Raw genomic sequence first — 12,220 nt, 5'->3', positions numbered from 1 at the left:
ACCCCTGAAAAGTTTAGCTGACGATGATAAAGATCAAGCTTTTGATTTTGAACACTTATTCGAGAGTTGAAAGGCTATTTTAGAAATCACTTTGAGGTTAACACTTGAGAAGCTTACAGAACTTGTGGCTCTTTCAGATTTGAACTATCCTATATCTGAGTATATACTCAGTCAAGGTTTATGTCAATTCATAAACATACTCAGTCAATTCATTAAACATTCCATGTTCATGTTACTCTCTGGTATGACATGCTTTGTTTTAGTTATTCTTATTTATGTACTGTAACATTTATTTTTGATTATTTTATTTACTGAATCAACATCATGACTTGAGTTTGTGTGAAACAAGTATATTATAGTAATGAGTTCTATCTAATCTTCAAGTGTTAAGTAAGCAAGTGGATTCAATGGGGTAATCTACCATTTCAGATGGACATACTTTTATCTCTCTCATTCAACTCTCTATTTTTCAAGTTGTGTGAATCAACAGAACTCGAACCCCTTTACAAAAATATATTAATATGGCATGTATTGGGCATATATGTATTGAGCATATATTGGGCATGTACTATTCTTATACATATTTTTGATGTTAAATATGCCATTTTTAAACTTCAACTCTCTCTGAAGGGAACCCATTGTTTCAATTAGAAGTTCTTGAAAGATGTCCTCCCTATTTAATTTTTTATGGAGAACTGGAAAATTAAAAAAATTTAATAATAAAAACAACAGTTAATTAAACACGGTTCAATAATAATTTAAATATACTTTGTTAAATACATCATTTTTAAACTTCAACCACCTCTGGAGGGTCCCCAATTTTCAATCAAACTTTTCCCCAAAAGATGTTCCCCAAATTTTTGATGGAGAACCCAAATCAGGTCTCAAAAGCTGTAAGACAAACAGTTCGCATTCATCAGAACTGAATTGGTAGATTACTCTGCATTAGACTAACAGTTTAATAGATTAAATGGCTTAAAATTTAATAAATAAATTTGTAAATCAGCAACAGTAAAACTAAGTTTTTTTTTTTTTTTTTTGCTTTTTGTCTTGGTAATGTAAAGAAAATCTGTTTGTTTACTATGTTCATGTTAAAATCTCTAAAAGTTGTAGATTTATATTTAGTTGTAACCTATGAATTATTTGTTTGTTTTCACCTAAAAACCGAGTGCTCATTGCTCAACCACGTAACTGTTTGACCATCTCTATCTTTACAGTTTTCTCATGACTTATTTGTGGAGTTTGAAAGAAATTTTATTCAAGAAAAACTGAATAAAAAACATTCAAAACTGTGATTTTATTCTTCAAAAACAATGTAAAAGAAGGTCTGAACCAGGATTATAGTTTGGAATGAATACATCATAGAAATATTTTGAAAATATTATATGGGTATTTCTAATATTTTTTTGAAAACTATTCTAAGTGTAAATTTTTTAAATTATATGTAAATAAATATTACTTTATAATTTTATAGTAAGAATTTTTTATAATTCTATCTTAATGCATATATTCTCACTTCCAGGAAAAGATTAAGCTTAGACTTACTTTTTTGATGTAATCTATATAATAACAATTTTATTGATTACAGTGCACAAGCAAACAATATTGATCATTATGGAAATACTCATTGTCTAGTATTTTATGATGGCACCGTAATATGGGTTCCACCAGCACAACTTCCAGTCTTTTGTGATTTAGATTTGACTTGGTGGCCATATGATACTCAATCATGTCATCTATACTTTGGTTCTTGGACTTTTTCTGGACAGCAGATTAATCTTACTATGAGAGAAGAAAATGGGGTAAGAAATATTTCTTTGTATATACGGTTTACAGCAATCAGATTTTTAAAGATGGTATGAAAAATTCCTATTTCAGATTTCATGGAAAGAAATGCAAAATACAAGACTTGACATCATGTAAAATATTTCGTTTTCACTAAACAGCCACTAATGAATTGCATAATTTTTCAAGCTATGCAAGTAAAGCAAGTTATAAATCCATTTTTGAATTTTTTTCACTTGGGGCTCCCATACTCAAGAGGAAGCATTAGGCTAAAATTAATTTTTTTTAAAATAATTCCTAAATGGTGATAATAAAATTTAAAAAAATATTTTTTTGAATTGTTTAAAAAATGCATAGATACAACCATAATTCTAAGTAAAGAAGGTTGTAATTTTCTAGTACAGGATGAACATTTTTGGCTAAATGTTTTTTCAAGAAATACTAAAGACTAAGAACTGTTACAAAGTTAAGACATATTTTAAATGCAAAGGGTAATTTGCAAGATGAATTTAAATTTTAAAAAGATTTTTTTTAATTAAAAAAATACTTTTTATTACCACAGACCATTGGAAACCCACCAGGTTGGTCCAGGGGTTAAACTCATCATCGCAAAATTGGCTGATTTTCAAAGTTGTGTGAGTTTGAAGGTTCAAGTTCTTGTTAAGGCATTTGCTTTTATATGGATTTGAATGGTATAGGTGGTATTCAGTGGATACCAGTGTTCTTTGATGGTTGAGTTTCAATTAACCACATGTTCAGGAGTGGTTGACCTGAGTCTGTTTACACTAAATGTTTACCAGTACATTTACACTTACATTGAACTACATCTGCATGTAGATCAGACCTGGCAAGCCAATACCAGTAATTGCATTTGCCTACACACATACACACACACACACACACACCCAGCAGTAGCTGGAAACTGGTTGGAGAAAACAACCACAAATCATTGGAGTGGGATGAGCAAAAAAATGTATAAATTTGTAAATGGTTTGAAGGCCTATTTATGTAGTAAATACAGATGCAAAAAATTCCCGTTAACTCCTTTTCTGGAGCAAGATTAGTAAAAAAATAAAAATAAAAATATTTTTTGGAGGGAGTGAATATGAAATAATTTTTTTTGTAACTTGTGATCTTTATAAAAAAAAATCTTCAACATTTGTAAGAAAAGGTTTTTGCTAAGACTTGAAATTTTATTTCAGCAAAAAATATTACTTCTACAAAAAAGATTATTTCTACATATGGAGCATTAAATTTTCAACTTAAAAGTTCAAGGGGGTGAAGCTGTACAGTAAGGTCACCCTGTATTGTTGTTAATGTGTGTTTTGTAGTAAGAAAACACACATTAACAACAACACAACCTATCTAGTTTGACATAACCCACCGGGTTATGTCTAGTGGTGAATGCGTCTTCCCAAATCAGTTGATTTAGAAGTCGAGAGTTCCAGCGTTCCAAGTCCTAATGGAGTTACTTATTTTTACACAGATTTAAATACTAGATCGTGGATACCGGTGTTCTTTGGTGGTTGGGTTTCAATTAACCACACATCTCAGGAATGGTCGAACTGAGACTGTACAAGACTACACTTCATTTACACTCTTACATATCATCCTCTGAAGTATTGTTTGAAAGATAATTAATTACCAGAGGCTAAACAGGAAAAAGAAAGAAGGTGCAGATTACCTTCTATGGATCTAAAATGTCTGTATGGAGTACTTATATTTTTCCAAAGTTCTATATGTGTTTTATAGAATCAGTGAAAGTAAAGATAACTGGTCAGGTAGTTTAGTTGATAGCAACCAGCTTCTAAATTAGCTGGTCCTAATCTTAATAAAAATGTCTATCTGTGCAAGTCTAAAATATATGTTCTATTTTTTATTCACTACAGCATATCAGGGGTGATCATTTCAAATGCTGACCATACAGCATCTTGGAGCTGCTTGTTGTTGACGTATCTGTGTTTTCAGATCTCTTCTTTTACAAAACCCCCAGAGTGTATTGTCAGGTATGATGAGATCAGGGCTTTTTCCTGGCCAAGGCAATGGATCTATTAACTCTTCTGATCCAGCAATTCAGAAAAATTGTCATTGAGGCATCTGCAGACATTCAAAGCAAAATGTGCTGGAGCACCATCTTGCTGAAACATAATGATGTCAGTAACCTCTTTTGCTGTTAATTCTGGAACCAACCACTTGTCGATCATGCTCAGATAACTATGCTGATTAACTGCACCATCGAAAATATAAGGATCAAGGAGATGTTCAGCTGTCATTCCAGCCCACATCATAAAATGAGGTGGATGGTGTTCAATTTCCTCAAAAAAGTGAGGTTTGTCTTTTACCCAGAAAAATCATTTCAGTTACGAGAGCTTCAATAAATCACACACTCGTCTGAGAACATGATGTTCTTTTTATCATTTGCTCTCAGAAAGCATTCAAGCAATAACTGACATGCATAAACACGTCAATCAAGGTTATTGTCACTCAACTCATTAACTGTGGCTGGACAAAAACATCTAACTTTCAAGTCCTTCCGCATATTATTGATCTTGGAATGCCTAACTCTGCAGAACATTTGTGTGTTGATTTTATTGTTAATTGTTTAATCGATGCCTTCAACACAGCACACATCTCAGTCGAGTACTCGGTTATCCAGTGTGTGGCAAGAACCAAGAACACTTCTTGTTGCAAAAGCCTTCTTCTTCCAACATCTTTGTTTTGTTTGATCATGCACTAATAGGCTCCATGTTTATACTAAAATTTGGTTTCTTGAGACAACCTAATGAAGTTAATTTATAAAATTTTAAAAACTCAAGAACATATAAGTTATATAAATAAAAAAAAAACAGTGAACAATTATATCTAAATGTCTAGACATTTAGGTTTAATTGTTCACTGTCACATAAAAAGAGACAAACAGGTTTTTAAAATTCAGGGATTTAATTTTCTTATTGTAAATTATTACAAAACTTCAACTGCTTATTTTGCTACTTTCCATAACATTAAACAATTTTGCTATTGTCTTTTAACTACCATTTATAACAATGTTCCTATAATATTAATATAAGATTGTAGAGGCCCTAGCCTCTGCAATACAAATAAGTGAAAATTATCCTAAAAAATAACACAAAAATTAAAATTATGTCAACTGGACAAAGAGAATGTTCATTATTGAATCTTTAACTTAATGCAATAATTTAATCAAAATGCTGTATGTACAATTTCATAGTAAAAGTAGAAATCAATCAATAATGAATGATCTTAAAATCCATAGAATAAAAAAAAAAAAAATAGTACATTCTATGATTATTGTGAAATCAATCTGAGACAATGTAGAAAACAAGATTGTACTCAAAAATCTGATATACCTTCAAATGAAGTGGTATCCAGTTTGCTCCGTAAATGATTATTAAAATGTGCCATATTATTCATGATACAAAGGATGAAAATAATCTTTAATATACAATTTGAGTATTCTTTTTAACTCATTAAAAATACTTTTATTTATTTGTTATTATAATTGATTTTTGAGTGTAATTTTGTTTTCCAGTTTAAATTTTAGTTGAGGTTAATTAGTTATGAAGCTGAAGTATCTAGTTAGTTACATAATCATTACTGGACAGATGCACACACATATTTAAAAAAAAAAATCAAAGCATTTTTTTTTTTAATTTTATTTATTCATATGTAGTAAAAGATGAAATGCAATGATTGCAATATTGTACTCATCACATTTGTAATTCTATACTTATATAATGGATTATTTTCCTTCGTTTATGTTGTTTAAATAATAATTTCTCCTAGTCTTATATTCAGATAAGTTTTTTATTGTTTTCTAAAATTGAATACTTTTCTGGTTTTAATAAATAAATTTATTTATCAATTATTACTTCTAGGAAGTTGAAGTAGATATGGAAGCCGGTCAGTGGGAAGTAATTTCAGCTAAAGGACAAAGGCATGAATTTATTTACAAATGTTGTCCTGAACCATATTATAGAGTTGATTATACAATTACAGTTAAAAGAAGAACACCTGCATATCATGCTATTCTGTTTACTCCAGTTGCTAGTATGTATTACTAAATAATAGAATGTTTTATTATTAAGAAAATAAATTTTATTCCTAGCTGATTCAAATGGAAAATTATAATAAATAACCCGACTAAAAAAATATGTTCAGAACAGATAAAAATTGTAATAAAATTACCAAGTAGTTTGAAAAATCTTTTCTAAAATAAGATTCTAAAAAAATGAATTTATTTTTTCAAAAAAATAAAATACTACAATTTCTAAGCACAGAAAAAAATCTGTGTTATATCGTATGCATTTGCATATTTAATGCATACAAAATGCTGTTAAAAAAGAGAAGTAATACACTTGGGAGAAAAATTTTTCAGTACTAAGTTAATATTCTAACAATGGATATAGTAAAAATATGAAAACTAACCATTTTCTGAAAGTTCATGAATAATGTGCTTGCTAGAACAGTGCAGTGTATTTCAAATTCCAAAACTTGCTTACATAAACTTACGTCTTGGAAGGTCAAAATGAAATAGCAACAGTCAGTATACTTTTAGTGATTTTCATTTTCCATATAGCCAATAATCTCTTCAGGATAGGATTTTAATGTTCAGATTAGTAAAATATTTGAAGATATCTTAATTGATGAATTAATAATCTTGCTCAGAAATATTTATTTTCATATTGTACTTGAGATTATAAATTTTCATTGTATACAGATTCATTTTTTGCTCCTGTATTTTTAGTTATTATTAATAAATACTGCACCATAATTTCAATATACATAGACACCTGTTAACATTCTCTTTTTCTTAAGTATCGCAAACCTGTTAAACAATAATTGTATAATTATTGTTAATGATTGCACTAGTATGTAACTTTTTCTGCGCAGTAAAATATAACTTGATCATTATAATTTTGCTTATCACTGTGATTGTAGATCACCAAAAACTAATCTTCTATTCTGCATTACATTATACAGTTATTTGCCATTCTTCAGGCTAGCTGAACATAAAATAGTTTTCCTATCACATTTTCTAAATCATCAAACATGAAAATCAGAAACAAATTCATCTACATGTAATTCTTAATAAATGTTATTACAACACTGAGTTCATAACTGTCTTTGATGTTATACATCCAACCAGCACAATCTGAATAATAGTTATACGTAAATAATTTTTTACAAAAAAAGGTACATGTTAAAAAAGATTTATTCCACATTTTGAAATGTAATGGCTACTTTCTTGCCCAAATGTAATAAATATTCCACTTTTTAGAAAAATAATAATTGAATGTAATAGAACAATTTGGCTGTTGTGTAAAAAACATTAAACACATCAGAAGAATAACAAAGTTTGTGAAGAACAAAATTTACAACTTATCAACAAATCCAGCATTCAGTGATTTTTTTTTATATTTCAGACTTCTTTTGCTAAAAATATCCAAATAAAGAAGATAGTAAGGATGGAGATGGATTCTGTTTCATATTTGGTAACTGAATAACAAGCTTAATAGCTGAAGTGCCGACAGTCAACTAAAGCCTAATCCTCCACCCAACAACCACTGCATAGAATATAAAGGTTGTTGTTTGTGGACTTTATTTTGTTATCATGTCTAAACCAACGAGCAGGGATGAGGAAGATGACTTTCTTATCAATTTTGTAATGGGAGAAGAAACTTGGGTGCATCATTATGACCCAAAAGAAAAGTTGCAGAGAATGGCTAACCAGTACTATGAATCATCACCATTAAAAAAATTCAAAACACAGCCTCTGCAAAAAAAAATTTTGTTGTCAATGTTCTGGGATTCCAAACATGTGTATGTGACTGACTCTCTGGAAGCTGGATCGACTGTAAATTCTGTGCAATACATAGAAACATTAAAACACCTTAGGAGACATATATATTACGTTTGACAATCTACAGAGCCAATAGTTCAACATGATAATGCTCAGCCACATACTTCATGTGTTATCACTGAGGCTTTTGTAAAGATGAAATTTGAACCTATTATACATCCTTTATTCTCTACCAGATTGGCACTCTGCAATTTTTACTTTGTTCTGAAATAAGAGGGATATTAAGAGTATTCGTTTACTCACAGAGGATTAACTGAAAGATTCAGTGAGGTTGTTAATCAAAGAAATACAGTCAGCATTTTTCATCTGAGAAAACTGGTTCATTGTTGGGAGAAATTTGTTTGTGGCAGTAAATGATGACTACATGGAGAAATAAAATGTTTTGTAGCAAATAAATAGTATCTGTATGCCATATTTGTTTCATTTGGCTATCTCTTTTCATTTGTAAGTGATGAGCAATGTGTACTGTATTTCAGTTACCCTTCATGTATAATCAAAATTACATTTATATTAAAAAATTTTAAATTATTTTATTGTAATTCTTTCTAAAAACTGGTAAGAAGATGGAGCATCTTCAGTTGCTGCTATTTTTTTTAAACTCTTTCAGGCTTCTATCTACCCATAACGTATCCTCTGAAATCATCAAAATCAATTTATTTTAAAAATTTACCAGTTTTTCTTTTAGTAACTAATTAAGATAATTTTTCTTCTTTTACAGTCTGATGAATCACTGCCATCTATTAGTTCTTCCCTTTCTCTCTCTCTCTCTCTCCAGCCACGTTATTTCCCCGCTGTGCCTCTGCTATTAATTAATAATTATATTTTAACTTCATTTCTTAAAATCTTTTCTTATTTTTCTATATGCTGCCTTAACTTTCTAGTAATCACATAGTTTTCTCTACCTTATTAAAACTCTCCTTTAACAAAGTTTCTTTTACTAGTTTGCACTTTGTTAAAATTTCATATTTTATAAGTTATACAATTTTCTGCTTTCATCATTTTTTTTTATATTCTTATCACCTTAATATCTTGCACTCATTTATCAGTAGTAATATATTTTTCTTCAGTCAATGTTTTCTATGTACTTCTTTATTGTCCATTGTCCACTCTCTTATCTTAATTATTCCATGCTTTTACTTTAACCACTTTCAACTGAATCTTCTAACAAAAGAAACACTTAAACTCAGCTCTTAATTTATATAATGTTATTTCTTTTACATAATCTCATAATGAAGTTATAGAATGCTGAGACTAAAATACAAAAAAACAAGCCAAAAACATCAGATACTTTATGTATAATTTTCTGTAATTCTTACACTTTTTCTTAAAAGGAACAACTCACAAGGATACATTAAAAAAAAATCACTTTACTACAATATAAAATAATTTTTTTTTCCAATAAGTGCAGTTTTTAACACAGAACTTTTTAAAGACAAGCTATTTCATTTGTGATGAATGCATAATCAATTCAATGACAAGGCAACTGGGGGACTCTCAATTGTGTACCAAATTAATAGAGGCAGCTGGATCATAATCTGATGGCTATTGCTGTGATCAGAAAGAAGTTGTGATAAGTCAATGTTTATCCACTACAATCCAAAAAAATTTATTCTAATTTAATTGTATATATATATATAACCACTAATAGTTATAATGATTAAATTACAGCTATACTATTTTTGTTACAGTGTCGATTGCATTAACATTAGCTGTATTCTGGTTAACACCAGCTGCTACTGAAAAGTTTTTACTTTCTGGGGTAACAGCAATTATAATATCAATGTATTTAATATATTTTTCTGTAAGGCTACCATCTGTTGGAATATATACACCAGTAATAGGTATGTTTATATAAGTAATTTCATTCTAATTTTACTTTTTTTATAACTAAAATAACTTATAGGATCAAATAGTATGGCACCTGTTGGCCAAAGAAAGATGCACTTCCCTTGTACATCAGTATATTTTTAAAGTAATTACCCAATATCAATCAATATTCAGTAATATAATACTTCTAAAGGAAGTTATATTACTAAAGGATTAAATATAAATGTAGAAAAAACAAACGTAATGAGAAATTTTAAGAAAGACTTCATTTGACTCAGAAAGAAAACGAATTATTTGTATAGTTTTAAAATTTTGTTATGGCTTAAATTAATTTAAATTCGTATGGCTTACCATACGTCTAGGATTTGCTCGGATAGTCCTGGTTTTTTTAGTGCTGTATGGTGTAATGTCCAGGGTTTGAGAATTTTATAACTGGCAAGAATTTTGTTTAATTTTAGACCTATATGTTCAACATCGTGTTTTTAAACATTCTCTTACAGCTGTACATCTCTCAGCTGACCTTGAAGCAAGCAACGATGTCAATTTTGAAGGAGGCATGGCTACTGGTTTCACCACAACATTTTACTTAATCATTTGGCAACACAACAGGAGTAATGTGTTTATCTTGTTTTCATGTGTGAAGTAACTCATCTACACATTTTTGATCATTTTATCTCTGTTCATTTCTTGTCTCATCGTTTTGCAATGGGCAAAAGAAAATGTGTTTAATGTTAATCTGCAACAGGAATACAAATTTTTGAAATTGTGTAATGACAGTAACAAGGAACGTGTTTATTGCTCACTATGTAATGGTGAATTTTCTGTTGCACATTAAGTAAAGGGTGATATTGAAGACCATGTGAAAACAGCTAAATATAGGAGTACTACAAATGCTACTGCTTCAGCAAACATAACAGATTTTTTTAAAGCAGAAGATGGGATAACAACAGTGATCTGGAGTGTGTTGCTAAAGAAGCTACATACATTTTCATACCACACTGCTAGACATGAACTCAGTTTCAAAACAACAGACTGCACATCTAAACTGGTTAAAAAATTATGACCCAAAATTTTCATCTGCTAGAACCAAAACAAAGGCAATTATTGTTAACATTATTTCGCCATTTATATTTAATGTGTTGTGTTCTTTGGAAAACATTAACTATGTAACAGTAATGATGGATAGCTCAAACAGAAGTGAAGTAAAACTTGTTCTGATTGTTCTAAGATATTTCAGTCTGGAGGAGGGAATTCAAGTTAAACTTTTAAATTTCGTTGAAGTGTCAAGTGAAACTGCTCAAATTTTGACTCTGTATCTTTTGCAGTGTGTGAAAAAATACAACTTGAAAAAAGTTGGTTTGTTATACTGCTGATAACACTTAACAGTAATTTTGGTGGTGTGAAGAGAAAGGGGAATGGAAATGTGTTCAGGAAAGTTCAAAATGGTTTAGATAGACCTATTTTAGGAATTAGTTGTTCAGCCCACATTGTATACAATTCAATGCAAACAATATTTGATTCTCTACCTCTGGACATATAAGTTATTGTTATAAAAATTTATAAATATTTTTACATATGTACAGTAAGAGTAACGAAACTTAGAGTACTGTGAAACTTAGATTACAAAAAAGTATATATCTCATTAACAAGGTTCCTTAGTTTGTTACCTGCAATAGAAAGAATTCTTTCCATTTTTGATGGCCTAAAATCATATTTTTTATCTTGTGACAAATGCCTAAAATTATTATTTGATTTTTTGAAAATCTAAAAAGTGAACTGTTTTTGAAATTTTTATGTTACTCTACAGTTATTTAATAATGTGGTTCTTAAATTGGAAGCTAATTCTATCACAGCAACAGAAGCATTTCAGACATATTCTGAATTAATTTGTCAACTTCAGGAAAGAAAAAACCACAAATTTATACCATCTAATTTATACCATCAAATTTATGCTAAAGAATTACTATGCACTCTAAAAGAAAATAATGTTCAGGAAAAAAATTTGTTCTCAAGCGAAGACAATTTTTATAATTCTAGTATCCAATACTTAAAGAGTTGTGGTGAACCAGTTTTGATAAAGTTAGTGTTTCAGTGGATAAATTTACGAACTTAAATTGCCTAGTCTGATTTGGAAGAGTGCACAAGTTGATAATAAAATTACAAAATATTCTATAAATATTGATGACCTATTTGATGAACATAAATTGTTGAACTAGATAATTCAAAACCAAAGGGTAGGTTGTGGTTCAAGTTTTGATAAAATACCAGATACTATTGAAAAGAAGTGGAAAACAATTTTTAAGGTGTTTCAAAAGATTAATATTTCTAAAATGGTTGTGATTGCGATGTCTTTGCTTGGGACATCTGGTTCAGTTGAGAGAGTTTGTCCAATTACAGGGAACATTTGGTCTGCAGAAAGGGGTTGACTTTCAGTATCTACTGTTAAACATCTGCTAAATGTTAAAATTAATTTAGAACTTTCTTCTGAATTTTTATGATGTAATTAAAACAAACAAACCATTTCTGAAAAAAGTCATGTCTAATGAAAAATACAAGTGAATAAATAAAGTTTAATGTTTTAGTAAACTGTTAAGACTTTTAAGTAATTTTGAAAATATGTCTTAGGTTGGACCCAAAAAAATATGGTAAGCCTACTTATGCAAATTATCAAGAAAGTTAAATGTACAAAAAAATGGGAAAAGAGGATTTATTGAGATTAATATGAGA

The 12,220-nt window shown here is 29.4% G+C and overlaps 1 protein-coding gene across 1 annotated transcript in view; it reads left to right on the top strand.

Annotated features, from left to right (window-relative positions):
* Window positions 1-12,220, top strand: part of LOC142327082 (neuronal acetylcholine receptor subunit alpha-5-like) — a 52,403-nt gene that overhangs the window by 34,838 nt on the left and 5,345 nt on the right. The window contains exons 5-7 of the mRNA XM_075369917.1: window positions 1,589-1,802; window positions 5,682-5,853; window positions 9,355-9,507. Coding sequence (XP_075226032.1) covers window positions 1,589-1,802; window positions 5,682-5,853; window positions 9,355-9,507 — 539 coding nt within the window. The remainder of the gene's footprint in view (window positions 1-1,588; window positions 1,803-5,681; window positions 5,854-9,354; window positions 9,508-12,220) is intronic.

This window comes from Lycorma delicatula, chromosome 6, assembly GCF_047948215.1.
Source record: "Lycorma delicatula isolate Av1 chromosome 6, ASM4794821v1, whole genome shotgun sequence".
In the NCBI taxonomy this organism is placed as follows: Eukaryota; Metazoa; Arthropoda; class Insecta; order Hemiptera; family Fulgoridae; genus Lycorma; species Lycorma delicatula.
The sequence above is the reverse complement of the archived record's forward strand: the minus strand, read 5'-3'. Positions and strand labels throughout refer to the sequence as shown.